The sequence below is a fragment of the Myxocyprinus asiaticus genome, chromosome 34, assembly GCF_019703515.2.
Source record: "Myxocyprinus asiaticus isolate MX2 ecotype Aquarium Trade chromosome 34, UBuf_Myxa_2, whole genome shotgun sequence".
In the NCBI taxonomy this organism is placed as follows: Eukaryota; Metazoa; Chordata; class Actinopteri; order Cypriniformes; family Catostomidae; genus Myxocyprinus; species Myxocyprinus asiaticus.
The window spans coordinates 38,397,237-38,422,176 of record NC_059377.1 but is presented as its reverse complement, the minus strand read 5'-3'; the positions used below and the strand labels follow the sequence as shown (position 1 = coordinate 38,422,176).

At 37.1% G+C, this 24,940-nt stretch overlaps 1 protein-coding gene across 1 annotated transcript in view; it reads left to right on the top strand.

Moving 5' to 3' along the window:
- Positions 1–21,886, top strand: part of LOC127424794 (cyclin-dependent kinase 12-like) — a 41,035-nt gene extending 19,149 nt beyond the window's left edge. Inside the window, exons 3-14 of the mRNA XM_051670207.1 lie at positions 2,949–3,149; positions 3,297–3,436; positions 5,276–5,446; positions 5,743–5,932; positions 6,566–6,622; positions 6,800–6,901; positions 6,991–7,068; positions 7,291–7,407; positions 7,536–7,667; positions 8,198–8,415; positions 13,103–13,507; positions 20,287–21,886. Coding sequence (XP_051526167.1) covers positions 2,949–3,149; positions 3,297–3,436; positions 5,276–5,446; positions 5,743–5,932; positions 6,566–6,622; positions 6,800–6,901; positions 6,991–7,068; positions 7,291–7,407; positions 7,536–7,667; positions 8,198–8,415; positions 13,103–13,507; positions 20,287–20,549 — 2,074 coding nt within the window. The 3' untranslated portion in view covers positions 20,550–21,886. The remainder of the gene's footprint in view (positions 1–2,948; positions 3,150–3,296; positions 3,437–5,275; positions 5,447–5,742; positions 5,933–6,565; positions 6,623–6,799; positions 6,902–6,990; positions 7,069–7,290; positions 7,408–7,535; positions 7,668–8,197; positions 8,416–13,102; positions 13,508–20,286) is intronic.
- Positions 21,887–24,940: the final 3,054 nt, after the last annotated feature.

Genomic DNA, 24,940 nt, shown 5'->3' with positions numbered 1-24,940 from the left:
ATTATTGTGGCAGATAAATAAAGTATTGATTAGACGATACAAAAAGTTTCTTAACTCAATATATGGGTCCTGGGTAGCTCAGCAAGTAAAGATGTTGACTACCACACCTGGAGTCGCAAGTTCGAATCCAGGGCGTGTTGAGTGACTCCAGTCAGGCTTCCTTAGCAACCAATTGACCCGGTTGCTAAGGTGGGTAGAGTCACGTTGGATTAACCACCTCGTGGTCGCTATAATGTGGTTCTTGCTCTTGGTGGGGTGCGTGGTGAGTTGTGCGTGGATGCCGCGGAGAATAGTGTGAGCCTCGACACATGCTAGGTCTCCGCGGTAACGCGCTTAACAAGCCACGTGATGAGATGTGCGGATTGACGTCTCAGATGTGGAGGCAACTGAGATTTGTCCTCCGCCACCCAAATTGAGTCGAGTCACTTCACCACCACGAGGACCTAGAGTGCATTGGGAATTGGGCATGGCAAATTCGGGAGAAAAAAGGGAGAAAATCCACACAAAAAAAAACCGTGGACAGGGTTGGTTGTTTTATTCTCATATCATTGAAGTAGCCTACAATTGACACCAATCAATTTGCATTCAGTTCGTCAATGTGTCCATTTCTCACAGTACGCATTCTTGCGGTCTGTCTGTGCTATTTTTAATTGTCTCTCTGTTCATGTGTGTGCCTCAGACGGATGCATTTGGAGTGTCTCACTGATATTCAGCATCAAACGCAGCATTTCTAGGACACTTTGTCAAGTTAAAAGTCATGGAAATGTTGAAAATTGCATCTCAACATTCCTATATTCTGTTGTGCTTTGCCCACCTGTTGTGCTTCCACTGTGAGCAATTCTCATTCTGTGGCTGCGCTGCTTGTGAGGTTTGTTGCGGCTCACTGCCACCTTTTGACATGGCTCGTATAAACAGATATATGTCAAGCTTGAATTGCTCGTATGGTAGGAAAATCCGTACTTATTACGGAATTTACGTACACGTCAGTCTTTTTTAACCTGTTATTTTTATACACCATTGAGCCAAAACATTGACCACTAGCAGATGAAGCGAATAATGTTGATCATCTCCTAACAAGGCCACATGTCGAGGTCTCATCAGTTCTTGTAGTCAATGTGTTGGATGGCCGTGTACGTGTGTGCTGTTTACCTGGGGAAGTGATGGCACCAGGATGCACTGTGGGAAGACGACAAACCAGTAGAGGGAGTGTGATGCTCTGGACAATGTTCTGTTGGGAAACCCTGGGTCCCTGGGACACGTGCCACCTACCTAAACATAGTTGCAGATTAGGTACACCCCTTCATGGCAATGGTATTCCCTGATGCCAGAGGCCTCTTTCAGCAGGATAATGCGCTCTGCCACACTGCACACGTTGTATTCGGGAATGTTTTGAGGAACATGATAAATACTTTAAGGTGTTGCCCTGGCCTCACTCCCCATTCCCCAGATCTGAATCCAATTGAGCATCTGTGGGATGTGCTGGACCAACAAGTCCAATCCATGGTGGCTCCACCTCACAACTTACAGGACTTGAAGGATCTGCTGCTAATGTCTTGGTGCCAGATACCACAGGACATCTTCAGGGGACTTGTAGAGTCCATGCCTTGCCGCGGAGGACCAACAGCATATTAGACAGGTGGTCATAATGTTTTAGCTTATGAGTGTATAATCGCACTAAATGAATGGGTAAAATCAACAGCCCTAAATAAAAGTGAATGTTTATTATTGACTCTCTAAATCTCCCTGGGTGCCGACATTTTTGCGTGGCAACACACACCTGCATCTCGGTGAATCGAAGTTATAGATTTCCGCACGATTTCCCAACAGGTCTGGTTTCATGGGTGCTTGTGGGTGCTAACCCCCAATATTTTCTGAAGCACCCTCAGATCTTGATCTAGAACAGGGCCTTGTTTCCAAGTTTGAAGTTCAACATTAAGTGGTGTTCCTTTGTACTTTTCCCATTAGAAATTTGGAAATTATGATTTGAATGGAAAGCAGCATAAATCATCCCAGAAACAAACTTGAACACAGCGCAGCGTGACATCATGTCTGAGGTAGAGACAGAGCTCAACACTCCAGTAGCGCGTGCACACATACACACACACACACACACACCAGGCGAGTGACAGTACAGACAGCACTGGAGAAGCATGTGCACACAAGGCAAGTTGTTCCTTTCAAATAGCAGCTGAGTACAACAGAAGGCAGAGTCTTCAAAACTATTTTCAACTTAACACTCTGGAGTTAGTTTGTGATGCATTCCAGACGAAACTCAGTCAAGTGTAAATGCAACTGGCTGTTCAAGCTACATATGTAAACTTTACTCTGCCAAAACAGTGCTACGTCAGTATGGGGAAAATGTAAAACATAACAGCTGCAAATAAATAATTGCTTAGGACTCTCGTTGTGCAATAAAGAATAACAAAGTTAGAAACGGATGCACATTGTAGGGGAGACTCTTTTTACATTTATTTGTTGCTGACAAAACTGAAACTAAACACTGACATTAAGCTCAGCTAACGTGCATGATTCATCTAAACTATGACAAGCCCTGAGGGGAAAAATACACAGCGTGCACACAGAGTCACTTGGAATCAAAAAATAAATCAAATAATTTTAATTCCCTGCCCAGCATTTGCATAATCACGGACGTGAACTTTTTTATTTTCATATAGCGCGGAAATTAAAGATCGGATTTTTATCCGTTTATCGGAAACACATTGATGTGGCCAAGTGTAAATGGAATGTGGTTATCCAATCGGATAGCAATCCGATCAGTAAATATGCATGAAGTGTAAATAAGTGGAAGTTTTATAAGTGTAAATACCCCCAAAACTCTTTGTGCAAAACCTTTGAAAATGCATTATTTCTACTCGAGTGGCATAGAAATGAATTACAGCAGGCCTGAGTACTGAGTTCAAATAAACCTTTCTCTTTCTTTCTCTCAGTCCAAAGAAGATCAGTCTTTCCCAAAGGTCATCACGAAAGGAAAGGGAGAAGGAGAAAGACAAGGAAAAAGAAGTTAGGACACGTCTTCTCAGTGAGTTGCCCCTCCCTCCAGTGCTTCCTGGGGGAGACCCCTCCCCTCCACAGTCACCTTTCCAAGAGCCCCCACCCCTTTTTCAACCATCCTACAAGAAGAGACCAAAGTGAGTATCACTGCTCAGCATCCAGGTCGTTTCTCAAGAGTTTTATTTGTTTAAACGAAATGGTAGAAATTGCTAAACATAAAAATTAGAATGCATAAAGTTTTCACAAGTGTACTGTTCTCAAGTGCCCATGTCAAATGTGTACAGGATTTGCTGTCCGAGATATGGAGAGAGGAAACAGACTCAAAGTGATTGGGGGAAGCGTTGTGTGGATAAGTTTGACATCATTGGCATTATTGGAGAAGGAACCTACGGCCAGGTGTACAAAGCCAAGGACAAAGACACAGGTGTGCTACCTTTTTGTCTTGTTCAAAGGGGGTGAACAACAATAATTGCAAAATCGTTTGTGATTTTAAAGTGCAGTCTGGTTCCTTCTCTTTTTGTTGAATGGTATGCCCTTTTTACAGTTTTTGCACAATTATGGAACACTGGTACAATAATCCAGAGTGTTTGAGTTGATTTATCACAAACGTGCTCCAAAACATGTTTTTGCCCTTGTCTGAATGTAGCTTCAGGCAGCAGTTATTTGTGCCATTATCAAACCCTGATTGTGAATTATGAGTGTAAATATCTAAACAGCCTGGCGGTTTGGGTTACTTTGCTGTAAATACACAATTGGGCTCTTGTAGGGGTGAACAATTATTCTGTATATCAAAATGCAGTCATTTCTTAACTTCTAACTGGTTTCCAAACAATAATGGTAAAAAGTGGGCTGAGACCTTATCACAAAGTGGACACAAGCCGGTACACAGTGAACAGATACAGTGTTTTCCTCTCTGTTTCACTGTATATTTTATTTATTTATTTTATTTTTTTATTTATTAATGTTTTAAAGATGACCCTTTAAGAGGACACCCTTTAATTGTGAACACTTTCTTGAACAGTATTTCTATTGGCAGTTGGGCTGGGCAAAATGGCTGTAAAAATCTTGATATATCTCAGTATTTTTCAGCCTATTGACTATATTTTATATATATATATTGATAATTATGTATTTGCTCTGAAATGGCTCAAAAGTGATTTTTTTTATTTATTTTTATCAGAGGAATCATTTATCCAAACAGCCAAATAGATTCAATATTGATTAAAAGGCACAGAATAAAAATCTAGTTAAAAATAATGAAGGCATGTTTCCCACAGTTTGATGCACTTTTATATTGTATATACAATGATACATATAAGCTTTATAAAAAACATTACTTCTTATATTTGCATTTAAAAAAATAAAATGGAATAAACAAGGTGTGCAAAAACGACCTGTTTTTTTGGAAGCCAGTTTAATATAGCATAATACTAAATTATTACTGTTAGATCCAGTCAAGTTTATTATTATAATACTGAATTATCATCATTTTTTTAATTATTATTCATTTTACATAAGTAATACATTTCTGTCCTATTTGCTTCACCTTCACCTGGAGCTTTTATTTTGACACTGAAAGTGCTGTGTGTGTGTTTGACAGTTTACAATGTACTGCATCTGGTGAAACGTTTTCCTCTCTTCCTTTTCTCTTACAATGTGCCACGTTTGTAGATTTTTATAATAAATTAGAAGAAATATTTAAGCTGTTTGCAAAATGTAGTTTTTAAAGGCAAAATACGCTGAATTGGCCACTTTAAATCACTACAACCTTCTCTGTAACTGATGTTTTCATCTGTTTGTGTGTAAGAATATGAGTTTTAGTGTGCATTTGAACTGCCGACATTAATCACTTATAAATTATGTTTGCAAGTCACTTCGGACAATTAAGTCGCAGAAAATAATTCAAAAAATACAGAAAGAACTACTATTTTTTTTAAATGTTAATAATAATATTGCAGTTTAAATGTCATTCACAATCTTTTTCAAAATAATCACTTTTTTTTTTTTTTTCCAAATCGTTCAGCCCTAGGCTTTAGTCAAGCTGTTTTCAAATAATTTTGACAAAACTATCCTGGCCCTTGTAATCACCACACCACGATTAAAATGTTAAAGCAGTTGTAGAGTGTTAACATTTGTGTGTAGTGTAATAATTTGAATTTTTAGCATCTAAATCAATTTATACATTCTGTCAAGCATGGTTGACTGATGTAAAGATTTGTGAAATAGTAAGACGGCGTGCTGTGATGTGTTCTGGTTTTTAAAGGTGAGTTGGTGGCGTTGAAGAAGGTGCGACTGGACAATGAAAAGGAGGGTTTTCCCATCACTGCCATCAGAGAGATCAAGATCCTGAGGCAGCTCAACCATCGCAGCGTTGTCAACATGAAAGAGATTGTCACCGATAAACAAGATGCCCTTGACTTCAAAAAAGACAAAGGTCTGTTTAAATTTCATTTCGTTCATTTGTATTGTAAGTATTGTAATACATATTTTTGTAAGTGAAATCACTCAGTGTTTCATATTATAAAATGGATAGTTCTGGTCCTGGATGCTAATTGGTATATAGCCTTGTTTTATTTACGGTAAAGCACAGCTATGACCTTTTCACCGAGCTTCTATTTGTAGCACTGTGCAGCACTATTAGCTAACAGTTACTCTCTAAATTGGTTTATAACAATAAATAATTGTATGCATGAAAATTGAGCATGTACGTTTGTGTATTTGTGGATTTAGGTGCATTTTATCTGGTATTTGAGTACATGGATCATGACCTGATGGGGCTGCTGGAATCTGGACTGGTATCTTTCTCCCATGAGCATGTGAAGAGCTTCATGAGGCAACTAATGGAGGGGTTAGATTATTGCCACAAGAAGAACTTCCTACACAGAGACATCAAGTGCTCTAATATCCTGCTAAACAACAGGTACCCAACCTATACTCTTAAACAGTAGTGGTGGATTGATATGGGTTTTTCAACGGCCGATGCCAATTTCAAAAGAGCAGGGGGCTGATAGCAGATATAAAGATAATACAGTGGCAAATGAGATGCACACAAAATTGCAGATTTGGCGCTTGCATAAGGACTAGCTACCAAATCCATCGATCGGCCTAGCGGGCAGCGTTATCAACTGACCCCGATAATCTCAGTATGGCCAAATATCGGCTGATTTTTTTTTTTTTTTTTTCAGCTTGGTTGATGTATTGGCCTATTAAACTCCAGATTACGAAAAATTCTTAGAATCTCTCCAGTTATCAATGTCCTATAGCTGAGTTGTTTTTCTTAAATTATGGGGTCATTTATGTATTAATAATGATAATCCATTATCTTACCTAACATCTCATGCCAAGTAATGACTTAAGCAGTGTAACGGTTCAAATAATGTATTTTTCCTCGCGTAAACATAATAAATAATTTGTATGATATGCTGGTATTTTAAAGGTGCTGTAAGTGATTTCAGTCATTTTACTAATTTCAACATCACTACTAATTTAATTTTTTATTGTATAATGAGTCCTGCATTTTTAATCACCCCTCTCAATTTTTTTGTTTTGTCAGTGGTCAGATCAAGCTAGCAGATTTTGGTTTGGCTCGTCTCTATAATTCAGAGGAAAGGTAAGTGTTAATCTTTAGGATTTTCTGTTATAGGTCTTACTGCAGGTCAAATTTCTGTGACTTAATAGTAAACACAGTAATTCAAATTGCAATAAACAGATTTGGCTTAAAATTCATCTTAAATTGGCTATGACTGTAATCAATAATTGTATTATTTTTATGACTGGTCTTTCCCAGCCGGCCATACACTAATAAGGTGATCACACTGTGGTACCGCCCACCTGAGCTGCTACTGGGGGAGGAGAGATACTCGCCTGCTATTGATGTCTGGAGCTGTGGGTAAGAGACACTTCTGTCTGTCTCGTATAACTCCACTTACACTACACCTGCTGTTCATGTAATAAAGTTGTTTTTGTTGTTTTGTAAAGGTGCATTTTGGGAGAGCTCTTCACTAAGAAACCAATTTTCCAAGCCAACCAAGAACTACTGCAGCTTGAGTTGATCAGGTATGTTCAGATGCTGTGCTGGCGTTGAACTGGATTTACTTTTAGTGTTGTCGGTGTACTGTATGTACTCACTAAATCAGACCCTCCCATCGATAACATCTGATCGCAAATGGGTACCGAAGCTGCATTTGAGACGAATGTTAAAACCAATTGTAAGCTGGGAAAAAGGACTTCGTGAAATGCTGTCTCCCTCCAGTGTAATTTTCTTTTGTTTTTGCTCAGCCGTTTGTGTGGCAGTCCATGTCCTGCTGCTTGGCCAGATGTGATTAAGCTGCCATACTTCAATACAATGCGACCCAGGAAACAGTACAGACGACGCTTACGAGAGGAATTTGCCTTGTATGTTTCAACTGATTCCTTAAATACTTTCATTTTCCATTGTCAGATCTCAAATTATTAATTCATTACATCTGAAAAAGTTTCATGATTATCTTTTATTCTTTATAATGTAAATTGCTCTGTTGCAGTCTGCCCACCTCTGCTCTTGACCTGCTGGACCACATGTTGACATTGGACCCGTCGAGACGCTGCACGGCTGAGCAGGCCCTGGCGAGTCAGTTTCTTTGTGATGTGGAGCCCAGCAAGATGCCGCCACCAGAGTCAGTGCAGCACACAAACACACATCTTATGTGAATTAAATTTAGATTTTGAAATATATTAATGATTAGCTAGTCACTGAATGAGTAGTAAACACATACAGACTCCATACAGGGGAAAAATCTATGGGGTAACAAATTTCTACTGGTTTGTTTTAATTGGTATATTGCCTTGTTACTGACATTTCTATTTAATAAATATCATTGTTAATAGTGTTTACTTGAAAAAAACAGCATGGATTATTATGTATTTTATTTTTTAACTATTTTACTTTTTGCTTTTAATATTTTGAATCTACTTTGCAACAGTGGCTAAGATGAGATGGGAACTGTTTTGAAATGGCTTAAAAGGGCTTAACATTTTTTAAAAACAAACACATCAATATAGAAATATCAATATTGAATCATTAAAATACTATATCCCCTAGCCCAGATAATGTTATATATCGAGATCTAAAGATGCTCTTTATTCAGTTTATTTTGACCGCGCTCTATTCCATCATGCAATCTAATCATCTGATTTCTCTCTGTAGTTTGCCTCATTGGCAGGACTGTCATGAGCTCTGGAGTAAGAAGCGTCGGCGACAGAGGCAAAGCGGAGTGTCTGAAGATCTTCCTGTTGCCAAAGTTCCCAGAAAGGAACCTGGAGGAGCTCCAGGAGTGGAGAACAGCCGCCCGCCCCCGAGTCCACCCCCACCACCCTCATCTGCCCATCCAGCACCGGCAAACATCCCAGCCAATGAGCTTGAAGGTGGGACATGAATGACATGTTTAAACCAGAGGTGCTCTTAAAAATTACTGTCAGGTGAGGTAGAGCAGGGCTGGAAAAAAACATGCAGGTGGGTAGATATTCATACGTTAAACGTGTAGATTGTCCCCCTTAGGATACAGATATGTGATTATAACTACCAGTCCCATATATACTGAAGTCATGAAGTTTTCTGTGATGATGTCTCCCTGAAATTCAGATCCTTTCTAAGAGAAAATTAATGGACTATTAGTGCTACTGTACTGTACCTTTGAGATATACTATATGGAAATGACCACCTGTTTTGCATGTGAAAATATAGTTTGCTGTTGATTTCAATAGTTTATTCACTGTCCGATCCTTCATGAACCCTGTTTACATTAACTTAAGAAAATGTTTTTTTTCCAGGGTTTTTGCAGAAAGGTGCGTTCCGAAACGTCATGTAAATGCAAACAGCATTTTCCTTTAGCCGCTAAAAATACAACTAGGTTTCTGTCGGAGAATGTGGCTTATGTGGTTATGTAAACGCATACGTTTATTGGTTTGTGTGTGGAAAACACCAGATAACAACAACAACACCAGATGTAGCGCTACATCATAATTATCCATTTCTGATGAGTGCAGTGGCAAATGGAAAATCACACACAGACAGTATCAACTAGAACACACCAATTTAAAATATCGACTACTGTCTCTCGTGTCCGCATTTGTGCTCAAGTGCGGCGGGGAAATCCCGGAGTATGACGTAAGAGGGCAACCCCAATATTCCTGAACAATGTCACGTAAGCCACGATGGAAAGTTTAGGAAACAAGCACAGCAGCAACTGGACATCTGGAAATAAAGCAAAGCAACAGAGGATGAAAAAATAGCGAAGTCTTCCTCAGACGCCATGTTTATTTACACCAGTTTCACGGCCAAATTACGCTATGTCCCCTTTGCTGTTTACTGAGTGAGCCGCATGTGTATAGGTGTAACGAGTATGCCGCTAGCACAGTGCATGTAAATGCAAACGCTGCTTTTGTGTCTTATCCCACTTTCTGGTGTCAATGTAAACTAACTCTATAACTATATTTTTACACACAAAGCATCATGCTGAAATGTGCCACACAAACATTTAAGATCATACTGCAGCCATCAGGGAACTTATAAATAAACTTAAGCTGATAATTTCTTAAGTTGTGATCATTCAGAAGGATATGCAGAGATGCAGGTGCTACACACAGCCAGAAACAGAATGAGTTTGGCGAGACTTGATACAAGTTGTAATCCCATTTTGATTTTATGGATAATAGCATCTGCAAAAAAAAAAAAATCGAACTTCAATTTTGTCAGTTAAAAGTTGATTGAACTACCAGATTTGGAAAAAGTTGATTACTTCAATCAATAGTCAACTTTTTTGCCATTTAAGTCAGAGCAACTTACATTTTTAAACAGTGAGTACATACAATGTCAAGTTTGGTGGTGAAGGTAGAACTTACAGGCAACCCCAATAAGAGCATGCTCAGTTTGATCTCTGATGCTCAGTCCTAAGGAGGCCATTTGTGGCAGAATAATCAAAATCTGTGGGAACCTTGTAAAGGCCCCGATTTACTTCCAGAGAAGTTGTTCTTCGTTCTAGGGTAAATAGAATATCTAAACAGCTGAGCAACTGTACACTGTTTGAGAACATTCAGACACCCGCCACTCCGCTGTGGTAGGCGTTCAGAGGAGCATTTAAATATGAGGACACTACATGTTAAACCTAAACTAATGTTGGGGCCTGGGTAGCTCAGTGGTAAAATACGCTGTCTACCACCCCTGGAGTTCGCTAGTTCAAATCTCAGGGCGTGCTGAGTGACTCCAGCCAGGTCTCCTAAGCAACCAAATTGGCCCGGTTGCTAGGGAGGGTAGAGTCACATGGGGTAACCTCCTTGTGGTCACTATAATGTGGTTCGTTCTCAGTGGGGCGCGTGGTTAGTTGAGCGCGGATGCCGCGGTGGATGGCGTGAAGCCTCCACATGCACTATGTCTCCGTGGCAACGCGCTCAACAATCCACGTGGTAAGATGCGCGGGTTGATGGTCTCAGACGCGGAGGCAACTGGGATTCGTCCTCTGCCACCCGGATTGAGGCGAATCACTACACCACCACGAGGACTTAAAAAAAGCACATTGGGAACTGGGCATTCCAAATTGGGTTAAAAAAACAAAAAACTAAACTAATGTGACATTAAAATGTGTTATCAGTGACTATGCCTCATTCTATGAGTAGAATTCACATGAGATCAGTAAAAGTAGCTGTTTTAACCACTCGATGATTTAAAGTAATATATATGCAGTAGAAAATGTTTAATTTGTCTTGTTTACATTCTGAATTCATGACGCTAACTTGCTATACGCGACCATAATATGTGCCAGTTACATTCTGTTATTGTAATTAATGATGACACTGATAATACTACAAATAGAGTGTTAATATTCTGAATACAGAAAAAGGAATGGTGATAGAGGCATATCTTACTTTAGGCAGATGTGTGAATGGCTTTCACTGAAGATGGCACATGAGTACATGGGCACTTGAGAGTATTTGAGTAGATTTTATTCCTTTTATAGACTAATTAAACAAAAATATCCCATGACATGGTCTTGGAAAATGTCTCTAAGTAAACAATCATACAGATGTTGGTCAGTTTGCACCAGCTTGCTAATAACTCTGCATGCAGGTGTGGTCATCTTGAATACTGACTGATAAAGGTAAAGTAGTAGGTAGAGCTTCAGGTCACACCTACCGATGACGTGGATCAATGGCAGCAAGAAGGTGTTTAGCAGTCGGTTAGATGTTTCCCTAAACGTTTGCCCTGGCGAGCTGTTATGAACCACCGAAACGAACTCAAAAACACCTTTTTGGCCAGATTTTGTTCTAAATGACGTCACACCTGTTCGTTCTTTGATTTCGTATGAAGTATATCTGGGCCTTAAGGCTAAGCACTATGAACTTCATAATGTTGCATCTGTTACTGAGCATGTCAACTTGAGACAATCACTTGCGCTTGAATTTAAGTGTGTTTGGTCGAAGCATGCCGACTTGTGGACATGTTAATAAGTTGTAAAATAATCTGTTTTGAATTAATAGATGTATTAGCTCTATGTGAGTTTTTAATAATGTTTTGCTGTAAAAAGTTGTCTTTTGTTTAAAGTCTCCATCAGGGTGACTAGTGTTTGCTTTGAGGTTTTTTTAAGTTATTAAGTTGACTTGGTTGAGTTGAGCTGAACTTATAGTTTTGAGTTCATGGAATTTACAATTCAACTTGAATTGTTAAGTTGGTACAACTAATCTGCCTGAAGTTGAGTAAACTCATATATGCTTTGCAGCTGGTTGCTTTACTTTTTTTTTTTTTGTTTACTCAACTTTTTTTTTTTTACAGTGTGCCATTTTTACTCCTTACTACTTAACCCTCCTATTGTGTTCGGGTCATTTTTGACCCGGGAGAGGTATTTAATAAATTGTAAATACCACATAGTTTATAGTATGGGAAACAAACTTTGATTTTGTCAAGACTATCAAAATACACAATATTTATTTATTTATTATTTATTTAAGAGATTTAACCATTTTAAGAAAATTGTTACAGCTTTTCGTTCCCGGGTCAATTTTGACCCGGACATCAGTTGTGGTTTTACACATGTCGATTTTTGTTTTTGGGGTATATTTTTTTTTCTTAAAACTTCACTTACATTTAGCCTCTTTCCCATACTCTCTCACACACTTTTCTGTCTCACTGGGACTGTATCTTGTTTACATACAGTCACACACAGACACACACATTCCTGTACAAAACAGACATGACAGATGTAAAAAAGGATAGCAAATAAACAAAATCAAAGGTACTAATGTCTTAAGGGGGTGTGGCGAGAGCAAAAGTTCATGCACACATTAGTCTAAATAAGGCTTGAAAGAGGAAATTGTCCACATCTGCAGCCATCTGATGCCAAACCAGCTTGCAGCAAACTCACACATCAACATACGGCAGTTCATACAAGTAAATGGAAAAGATTTTGCTTAAAAACATAGTAAAGTATAATAAATGTTTATACTTGAGTAGTACAGTTGTTTTGGTGTTTTGTTGAAAAAGAATACGTTGGTTTCATAAATTTTGACCACCAAGTTGTATTGAGCAGTTATGAATAATAGGAAATTCATATTTGGATAAAACTTTATAGAAATGTTGATTTAAAAAAAAAAATGTCTTCAGATGTATCACACTGGTTTGCTGCAGTTAAAATGTCACAATTTCTAAATTGTTATTATTTCTAAAAAAAATATATATATATATATATATATATATATATATATATATATATATATATATTAACAATTTTTATATTTGTCAGTTAACATGCCAAAAATATAAATCTTTTTACATGTATGAACAGTTAAGAAACTATTAATGACTTAAAACATAGTTTGATGAATACCATTGTGTTATGAATGATTTATATTGTATATAAATCATATTGTTTATAAAATTGACCCACGAATGCAAAAGGTGTATGCAGATTCTGAATGCAATAGAAGGATTAAACGCTGTAGGCTATTACATCTAGATGTGTTTTCTGCACTTGATCCTGTCTTGTGATGTTTCATGCAGTTTTGTGTGTGTTCTTGTTATTGTGTTAACTTTGTGTCTGTGTGCTGTGTGTTACATGCACAGGTCTGGGAGCCGCAGCGGAGCAGTTGAACCAGACCGAGCTGGCGGTGTTACTAAACCTCCTCCAGGGCCGAACAGACAACCTTACCATCTCGCAGATGGCCGAGTATCTCCGCAGCTCTTCTTCTGAAGCCTCTACATCACTGCTCTCCAAAACGCCCGCCGCCCCCTCCACCCCTGAACCAGACCCCACACAGCCACCTGAACAGCTTTCCACCTTAATCCAGTCCTCTACTAACCCACAGCCTTCAGAAGTTCCCCAGGAAGACCAGACCGGCCTGCTCGCGCTCCTATTGGAGCAGCTGATAAAGGCCCCGGCACAGGGGGCGGAAGAAAGCAACGGAGTCCGGTCAGAAGAGGGCGTGGCAAGAGGTGGCTCAGCTTCTGTCATAGGCGGCGATCGCGAGGGCAAGTGTTAGTTAAGTCTATGGGGGGTGGGACCTGAGTAGTTGAATGCTGTGATTGGTTGCAGCTAAAAAGATGTGGTTGCTTACTGGTCCGCTGGTAATATGGGACACACCCACATCAAGGCAATTATATGTTTTTCTTGCAGAGATGTGTGTCTCTTATTTTGTTGTTGTTTTCTTACAGTCTTATGAAGGGGAAACATATAATTAGTTGAAAGATTGCAGGCTAACAAAAAGAGAAATTGTCATGTTTATTTGAAAAAATTGTCTGCTTTCGTGACATCATCTTCCACATTCTTGCAGCATATACTTTCATTTTCATAGAAACAAAATCCCAAACCGCTCTGTCTTCATGTCATGCATACACTGCGTTAATGCCTAACGGACGTTGTGTGCAAAAAAAAAATGCTCACTGACAAATACGAAATGGCATGTTGGAGTGTGTTCTCTCCCACTCTACGTTACAACAAGGGTAACCCCTGGAAAGATGGTTACGGTGTGTAAGCTAACTTCTTTTGAACCCAGATTTAACATAGTTCTGAAATAAAAAGCAGTTTTTGGCACATCTCCACTTATGTGTCTCCTTTATAGTACACAGACTTATCTACAGATGGATCGCAACTGGTCTAGCACAGGTGCAATTTGGGTGAATCTCATGAAACTGGTTAAAAACATGTCTGGGTCGCATTTCATAAATCAAAAGAAAAAATACAAAATTGTCTTTTGTGCAAAGAAAATAAAGCCTATTTTAAGGACCGATTTTTTTTTTGCAAAATGACTCATACCTAAAGCAAATCTTTCTTTATAATATGTTATTTAAATTGTTAAATATGCATCATTGTAGCTTCATAAGTCATTGCATTACAGTATTATATTTTCTTGTAATGCAGTAAAAAATACTGTATTATACTAAGATCAAAATGTGACAAAAACAGAAGTGAAACGAGTTTGGTGGGGAAATAAACTATGAAAATGTAACAATGCAAAAAAAAAAAAAAATCCTAACGGTTCTAAAAATAGGATTTATTTTCTGAGATTTCTTAATTCTCTTTCTTTTGAATTTGGGGGTGAAATATGACCTAGAAATATTCCTGACAGAGTTCCTGAGATTTACCCATTTATGTCTGCATGATGTCCTCCAACACAAATGGAACCATCAACTCATGTTCAGTTTCGCTCATTCACACTCTTCCTTCCTTCCTTAGTCTTTCATTGTTCTTTCTTCACTCAGCAGAGTTTTTGGGGTTTAATCTGTGAATACACACTGTAATAAAGGTCCTTATTGTGAGATGAGTGTCTAATAAATTATAGCTATACTGTAGACTCCATCTGCCCATCCTAACTATTTTGTCCTCATCCTGTCCTGTTTTCTTTGACAAAGGTTGGACAATAATTTTTGATTGAATTTGAAATGTATTTATTTTTAATTTTTTTTTTTTTAGTATTTCATGTTTTTGTTTTGTTATTGTTCTAGGCAGTTTGTTGCAGTGATAAACCACCAAAATTCTGAGTGTGTACAATCAGGATTTTGTGTATAACTCAGCTCCACTAACATGAGTAACAGGAACACATCTGTGCTCTTTCATGTAGAATATAAATATTGGTCAAGTTTTGACACACTTTAAAAGCCTTTACACATTCCATTTGAATAAATCCACAATTAATTGTTAAAAGCTTTTTTTCTACTTAAAGCATTTTCACATGAGTTTAATAAACCTCTTCTAGCCCAAGACTCTGTAAAGAGTAGTTTTGCACTCAACCCAAAGTAAGAATTGTAGCTGCTTGCGTCACTAGAATTTAATTCAGTGTTGTCTCAGAATATAAAAAAATATGGAGACCCTGAGAATTTGGAGTAAATGCTCAGCTATATTTAGCTTCTAAATGATTTTGACTTTGCAGAACATCTCTAAAAATTTACAGTATAGTATAATTATACTGCCGTTATATTTGATGTTTGGGAGATGAAGGTTGGTTTAGATGAAGGTGGCACTATTTTAAAAAGGCATCTTTTAAAAATCAATTTTAGGGTTCCTCAGAATTTAAAGGAATATTCCAGGTTCAATACAGTCGACAGAATTTGTGGCATATTGTTGATTACCACAAAAAAAAAAAAATTGACTAATCCCTCATTTTAAAAAAAAATAAGCAAAAACCATGGTTACAGTGAGGCACTTACAGTGGAAGTAGATGAGGCCAATTTTGGAAGGTTTTAATATCAGTAATGTGAAGCTTAATTTTTATTAAAGCTCTAATGAATTCTGTTGTGTATTATTTGAGCTGTAAAGTTGTTTAATTAATTGAATTTTTTACGGTGGTTTTAGGGTTTACTGCTTACATCATCATGGCAACGAAGTTGTAAAATTGGCTATAACTTTACACTGAAAAGGTTAGTAAGCAATTTGATCACGCTAAAGTCATGTTAACACGTGTTGTTTGCATCTTGCGGATATACTTTGAAGCGGTGAGTATTTTAATGTTTTCGGGTTGACGGCATTCACTTACATTGTTAGTGCTTCACTGTATCTGAAAAAGAGAGATGTTTAAATAAATTTTTGTGGTAATTAACATTATGCCAAAAATATGGTTTATTGAGCTTAACTTGCATTGAGCCCAGAATATTCCTTTAAAATACACAGCTTTGAATTAATCATTATGTAATAAAGATGTGCATACTTTTAATAAAAATAATATATGAATTGTAGATATGTATTATACAGAATTTCCATCAACAAACTCTCAAAGAAAAACTAAAATATACAATCTGTTGCTTTTAGATGATTCAAGAAAACTTCACCTATTTTCCAATTTGAATCTGAAAATATAAATTTTTCTGAAAAACTGACTGCACCGGATCCCATGGGTCAATATCAGTCGGGCACATGTGCATAGTAATTTAGCCCATGCTTTCATCCAAAGACACTTAGTAATGAGGAAAGAAACTAGCAATTTATTTACCCAACAATATTTGCAGTAATGCAATACCAAATTTTTAAAAGTAAGCCATAGATTTTTGTGAGGGGGGTTTAGCTCACTCTATTTGGTGAATTGCCTAAATTCTGAAAAGTTCAGGATTACTGAATTAAAGTCCAACCACAGCTTGTCTGTTCACTTGTGATAGCAAAAAAAGTAAAATTTTGCCTTATTTAAAAGTGGGCCTGCTTTAGCACTGGATAGATTTGTTTACTGCATCTCTTAATGATTCAGCTAGAAGTCCTTGAATGGTGGCTTTTTTTTTTTTTTATTATTATTTTTCCCCGTTACAGCAGAATTTACAACCAGGTCCATTGTGTCTTGGTGACTGATTGATGTCCAATTAATACCATTTTAATATGAGTACAGTAGTCCTGCTATATTTAAGATATTCATAGATAGACTTGATACATCGCCCTCTCTGCACGAACATATATTAGGTTTGACTTTGCATTAAAAATAAAAAGCAACAGAACTAAAGCACATGAATTATCATCTACTGAAGCGTCACATTACAATAAAGGTGTCAGACTGTATGCAAATGTTTTTCTTTAAATTTCAGATAGCACCGGATATACCATGCACATCATAAGGCTATATAATCCATTTCTAAAGAGAGAGTTCACTCAAAAATAAAAAGTCTGTAATTTACCCACCCTCATTTTGTTTTAAACCTGACTTTTTTCTTGAGGAGCACAAAAGGAAATGTTAAGCAGAATGCTAGCCTGAGTCACCATTCACTTTCATGGAAAAAAGATGCAAGGAAATTGAATGGTGACTCTTTTCTCATCTTTTGTATTTCATGGAAGAAAGAAAGTCTTAAGCCCAAAGTATACTTCGTTTTGTTGCGTACAGTGGAAAACTAGGCTTTCAAAGTATACTTCATTTGACTGCGCACGCATACACGGGTGGTTAGGGCATGCACGCTACGATTGCTATGAGAGATTGGACTATTTTTCCTCAGGAGTTTAGACGCATCAAAAAAGATGTCTATTTTACTTCAGACTCGAGTTATACAAATGCAGGTATATCCTGACCTCTTCATACACGCGTTCTTTACTTGCATATCCACTGTTGTTATTTCCACATTCATCTCCTGTTTCCATCATCATCTAGTGCTGCTTTGTCACAGCAATGGTTCAACTGTGAGTGTTGCCACCTTGTGGTCCCACTAATTAGTGCAAATAACTCGGGTGCGTACTGTTCAAATATGTGCGGTTAGGAAAATTGGGCCACACGTGTTCAGTGCTTGAAATTTGCTTCACGCATCCTGTTTGCAGACATCTAGCGTTCGTGTCTGACCGAAGTATACTTTGGGCGTTACAGGTTTTGAACAACATGGGGATGAGTAAATGAAGACAGAATTGTCATTTTTGGGTGAACTGTCCCTTTAAGACAAATAAGGCTGGCTGACTTTTTGTACGTATATGAAGAAAACCCCAACCACACTGATTCAGAGAATTTTTGTATTTATATATAATAAGCAAGACTGCTACCGAATTAAATTCTAGAATAAATTCTAATGAAAAAAAAAATACTGGACAATAATTCTAATTTTTAGATCATGCACCACACCCACTATTTCATAGAATATCTCGGCCTATGAGTGGAATAGAAGCATAACCTTTAAAGCTCGGATGGGCCCACTGAGAAAAAAATTATGATCAAAATATTATTGACTACAGTCTTGACCAACACAAAATAGGTATCTTTTTAAAGTTTAGAAGCTCTACTTTACAATTAATGTAGGCATTATGACCAAAACTGAATGAAGTTTGAAATTTGCAGACAAATTAGAAGTGTTCGTTTTGATTAATAATTTTGCACTGTACATATTAATAAAACATAAAATTGATCAAATAGCCATTTGTTATATGTTGTTGGAAAGCTCTCAGAGTAGAATACAACCAGCCTATTTGTTTTAGGCACAGACAAAAATATAGGGAGTAATAACTAAGTACATGTCTTTAACATACATGTTACACGTAAATAGGTGTTGCTTACAAACCACATTTTCGCTTATAACTTAATGAAAAATAAACGGAACATAAAATAAAACCATTACCTAGAAGAGGGAATTTTCATTAAAATGAGCCCACACAAAACATAATTGTATGCAAAGATCATTAGGTAATCCACACAAAGCACAGTGTGCTATCTGGCTAAAAACACGTCTGATGACTTCATCGGAAAATGATATAGTGTGTTGTCCAGCATCAGGAAATGCTAAACCAATTGTATAAGGATTCAGATTGCTGCAACCAGAGGTGGAAGTCATCCAAATATGGGCAGAGAGGATTATTCACTGTAATTACATATGGCCACCACTAGATGGGACCAAGTACATGATACAGACTCGATGATGACTCAAATGACACAGAATGGAACTGAATGAGATCTCATTACTCATGCCTGCATGCTTTAGAGAGCATACCTTTTAGTCATTGTTCTATTTGCATGTGTAATTAGTTATTGTGTACGGTTGTTTTATTTGTTTGGAGAGGCTTTTGGACACTTGGAGATGTTTTTGCTATATATAATGTCAAATCAGGAAAATAAGGGGAAATAAGTACATTTTTGGTTCAAGTTTTTGGTGATTTTTTTTTTTTTCTTCAGCTGTTTTTTAGGCTAATAGTCTCATAATTTATCTATATCGTTAAAAAAATTTGAAAAGTTTTCTTCAAAAAGATACCAAACATTTGACCTTCTTTGATTTTTTTGTGGAGTTAAATGTCTTTAATTTTGGGCATGCCACTAAAACAGAAAATCTTTATAAACACCTTCAGAGCTTAAAGGGTGTCATTTGAAAGCTGAGATCTTCTCGTTTGTGATAAGTAACATTTTATCACCAAGGGTCAATAGCATATTTTTCAAATTATTTGTAAGCATCCTTTTCCTCCTGACTGCATATTTTTTTTTTGGACATCTAAGGTATAACATTGGATTATTCACCCAAGCAATCTCACAGAAAAGTAAAAAATGGCTCATTTTGTAGTAAACTTTCTAAGGTAAGAGCAGATATAAAGTTTGTGGCTATTTGGGGCTTACAGCAGCAGTGATCTGTGCATAAAAGAGACGTTTGTATTTGATGTCTTACAGAAATCATATTTCACTTTGATTCTATGTAGTCACATTCCTTAGAATGAGAGCTTTCATTTGATATATGACTTGTACATTTAAGTGCTATGTGACTTTCATATTCATATTTCTACCACATTACCTCTAGGTGGCGCTTATTTCCGAAGTGTATGTTTTCAACCCTTATTTTGTTGATTTATGCAATAAATGCAAAAGATGTATAATTGTGTGCTATGAAAAGTTCAGATTCTAAGCTTTCAAATGATGCCACATATGCCTGACTTATGTATCCGGGGACTTTAACATTTTAAGCGTAAACTAATTTTGAATTAAACCGATTTTTCAATATGTAGAGTTTAAGGGGCTAAAGACTCAATCACTTGTTAAATTTGTTTTAAAAGTAAAAGAGCCCTTTTTAAAAAATAACTAAAGTGGTAATATTACTAAAAGCATTTGTGTGCCCCAGCCTAGGCAGTTTTTAATGCTGTAGCTCATGCTACGGTCACTTTCTGTTCTTGAGAATTAGAGTAAATTCATTAAATACATTTATGCATTTGGCAGACGCTTTTATCCAAAGTGACTTGCAGTGCATTCAAGGTATACATTTCCCAGTGTATCAACCCCAACCCATGATCTATGCTATACCAGTTGAGCTATGATTCTAACACGATTCTAAGAGTGTCTTGTGTATGACACTTTTTTGTCTCTTTTTTTGTCTTTTTTACCTGGCAGATGCTGAATTAGCAAAGCCCGATGCGACAGGCTCAAAAGCTTTAGCTTCTGATGTAACTTCAGACGTAGCGGCCACCCTGCTGCAGCTCATCTCCCAGCAGGCCTCTGAGAGGAGACTTCCTTCTGCCGACCTGGAATGCTCCACACCCCCGAGCACGACCCCTCTGCCAGCTTCTTATACCGCTTCGCCCGCTACATGCCTGGCAAGCGCTGGTGCAGAAACTCAGTACACCCAGGACCAAGACTTGCGGTACACCACATAAAAAAGTCGCCCGGTCTTTGTCCAAAATGTATTATGAACTTTATTTGTTGTTTATTTTTGTAGTCAGTGTGCTTTAACTACACGTATCACCTATGTGTACTACTTAGTATATTTCTTTCTTCCTTTAAAGGAAAAAGTGAATGTTAAAGGGATAGTTCATAAAAAATAAAAAAATTTTTAATTCTATCATTATTTTCTCATCCTCGTGATATGATGGTAGGCATAATGACAGCCACAGTCACTATTCACTGTCATTATATGGAACAAAGATGCAATCAAAGTGAATGGTGACTGAGGATAACTTTATGCCTAAAATGTCCTTTTGTGTTCCATGGAATCAAGAAAGTCATACGGTTTTGGAACTACATGAGGGTGAGTAAATGATGACAGAATTTTCATTTTTGTATGATCTATCCCTTTAAGGGATAAACTCTTGAATGCTAAATGGATGATGTTCATCCCTTCCAATGATGTATAGCGTTATTTGGAGGCCATCTTTTTCTGCGTTTCCAGTGTAAAACTTGCTGCAACAAACCGTGAAGCTGAGATTAAGATGCCACATTTTCAAATGGAGGTATATGTGATTTTTTTGAGGGCTGCATTCATTTCTGAAGTTATTTTCCTGACTGACCTGTATAATTGTAAAGTAAGAGACTTGGTCTGGCTTACACTACTTTTACTCATCTGGTCTGATCCAGTACAGTGAGAAAATCTGAATTAGGAATTGTTTTTAAGTGGGGCTTTGTTTTCCCTGATTTATACAAGCTTGTGTGCATCAGGGGTGTTTTTATTTTGCATTGTGGTGTGGAAAAAAAATCAGGTGGCCTTCTCTAAACACCTCTGCAAGGTACTTTCATCAGAGTATGCTGTTTTCAATCAGGACCATGCGGTTTTGTATAGCTCATTTAAAATAAAGATGTCCTCAGAATTCCTGCTAGACACAACTGAACTGAACCCAATTAGCCAACTTTGATTCGAACACGTCAAATATACATGTAGTAAATCTCAATAAAAAAATGTGGCTGAGTACAATGTGTTTGCTACGGTTTTCTTGGTATGTAAAAAGTAATGTATGACACTTTAGGTCTAAATCAGGATCTTTCATAATGCAATCATATGTATGGGTTTAAAGGATATAGGGATTAGGCCGTCTAAGACTTCTTATGTAGATCTTATTAGTTTAAGATCACAACTAACTAATCTCGTATCATTACTAGATTTTTAGATTTGTATTAGAGATGTCCCGATACCAATTTATTTATTGATTTATTTTCTTCTTGAGAACAAGTACCAATACTTCCTTTTCGGTACTTGTCGACACCAGCACCTTTTTTTCTGAATTCCGTATCAACAGTTTATTAAAAAAAAAAATAAAAACAATTGTATTTTATTTTTTTCTCCCCAGTTTGGAATGCCCAATTCCCAATGCGCTCTAAGTCCTCATGGTGGCGTAGTGACTCGCCTCAATCCGGGTGGCGGAGGACGAACCTCAGTTGCCTCCACGTCTGAGAACGTCAGTCCACACATCTTATCACTTGGCTTGTTGAGTGCGTTACCATGGAGACATAGCGCATGTGGAGGCTTCACGCAATTCTCCGCGGCATCCACGCACAACTCACCACGCACCCCACCGAGAGCGAACCACATTATAGTGACCACGAGGAGGTTAGCCCAACGTGACTCTACCTACCCTAGCAACCGGGCCAACTGGTTGCTTAGGAAGCCTGACTCGAATTTGAACTCACGACTCCAGGGGTGGTAGTCAGCGTCTTTATTGTCCAAGATACCCAGGCCCCCATTTATTTCAATTTTTCATAAAAATGCTGTCTAAATAAATTAATCATTAAAAATGTAATCAAATAAAAATAGAACCATTAATTTTCAACATAATATTGTATTATTTTTATAAAATGAAGAACTACGTAAGAGCATCACAGATGTGCGATGTTCCTTAAATATAATACAATTACTATTGATTTATTACTATTATTATTATTATAAGTAGTATAACAGTTAATATTACATAACTATACAGTAGTGATCTACTCCATTTAAATTGAGCTTTTATTTTGGAGTGAAGCCCTTTCAGTTTCTGTGTGTTTTGACAGTAGCTTCTCACCCAATGTGATTATTAAACCTCTAAAGGATGCTATTTAATTAAATATGTAGTCTGTATGTGCCTGAAAAGTGAATTAGCACTCTGCTCACTGTCATCTGCTACAAACAAAGGGCACAATGCTCATGATGGTGATTTCTGTGTATGAGCCAATGAGCTCTTAAAGGTATGAGCAGCTGGTGTTGGCTAAACATTCACTTTGAAGCACACAGCACATGCAATCTACATATCTCATTAAATCGCAGCCTTTGCAGTTTAATAATCACACTAGGACATAATGTGACTTTAATTTGTGTGCTGAATGTTTACGGAATGACATCCTTACGTAAGATAGTATCGGAGCATTGTTTACATGAGCACGGTATCGGACCCGATTCTGATACCAGTATGGGGACATCCCTAATTTTTATTTAACTGCCTATTTTATAGTCAGCCCGGTGGAAATTGTGTGTTCAAATGATTCGTAAAGTAATAGCACACCTCTCCTCAAGTCAGGAGATGTGAGGATTAGGTGCAGGATGAGCTACATGCCAATGTTTAACATTTGCAGTTAAGGGTTTGTTCTAATAAAACAAAAAAGCATCAAGCTATTACATTGCTTTGTAAACAGTTTTCCCATGGATGCCCAAATGAGATTCAAGACACTCTTTCTGAACTACAGTGGAGCAGTATGGCTCAAATGGGGCATATGGGTAGGGTAGGTCAGATCTGGTCCTGGCTTGTCAGATTTTATCTCTGAGCAAATGCTGCATAAATCTGAGCGAGGAAATTCCAGTGTTAATCCGTTTGCAGAATGCAGGGTTATCTTTGGTGGTGGAAACAAAGCAAGCCATCTTGACAAGTCTACAAGCTTAATTTACAGCTGTTGGCATGGTAATTAATTACTGACATTTGGGAGAAATATTTGGCTATTCTATATGTGAATTGTAAACATTTGAATATTCCAGGGAAAGGTTTTTCTCTTCGCATGAGGAGAACAGATCTTAAATAGTTTCAAAATCAATAAAACACCCTAATTATCAGTTAACAAATCTGCTGATATGCCCATTATATTAAGTTCCGTTTAATTAAATTTTTTTTTTTTTGAATGAATTGCTTATGTAATTATATTCAAATTAATTAAACATTTTTTTCGATGTATTGAATTTAATTATTTAAAAATAATTGTTTAAATACAGTAAAAACAGACCTTTATTGCATCATATGTCATGAATGCAGCTGATAAGCTTCTGTGTTGAGCACAAAACTTGACTGAGCAACTTTGGCCAAAATAAATGACCTGGACCGTTCTTCATAAGATTCACCTGTTACACTCCCTTATTGATGTCAGGTAAAATTTTACTTTAAATTTTATTTTAAAATTTTAGAGTTTCTGTTTCATTGTTAAATCCATCTCTTGTATTCATTAATTTAACCACCAAAGTTTCTTTCCACAAAGTGGTGCTAATGAGCCTTCTCTGCAGTCTATGTCAATGTAATCTGTATCGCAACAGTATATGTTCCCCTGTAGGATTTTGTATTATTTCCGGGCATACAAGTTGCAAAGGTTTGTTTTATCATTTTATGAAAAGCATGACTGGCTTTTAACAGATGCAAACGTATTTCACAATATCTATGTCCACAGGGTCCTCTGCACTTCCTCTATATTTGAGATCAACACACCCTCTTAAATTATGTCTTAGATATGAAAAAAATGAACATTTGAACAGAACAGCCAGGATAAACTATAGTGTTTATCCCTTGATCTTTTTATGAACCAAATATCATACACAATTTATACTCAAAGCATAGGCCTATAGTTACTTATATTGTGTGTTCGATGCATTTTTTTATTCATAAAGCGGCACAGGAATATTTGGACACTTCAGCCATACATAAAAATGTGTGAATGTCATTGCATTAGAAACAAAATACCAAACCAAGTAGCGTTTATTTTAAAGACAGAGGATAAGCACACTTTTCAAGCAAAAATTTTTACAAAAAGAAGTTTGTTGGGTTTTAAATGACAAGACTAGAGACTTGAAAAAGTATTTGGACACTTCAGTTAATGTGAGGAACTACAAGAAGAACTGACTTCAAACAGCCCTTAAAAATCACCTTGACACCAGATGCTTAAAAGTCATTTGCTTATAGATACCACTCGGTTTGATATTTTCTAATTAAATTAATACATTTTTAAGTGTGACTTAAGTGCCCAAATATCTTTTGGGGCTACTATATGTATAAATTGCATCAAATGTTGTGAGTATAAATTGTGTCTATGAAATCTACTTTTG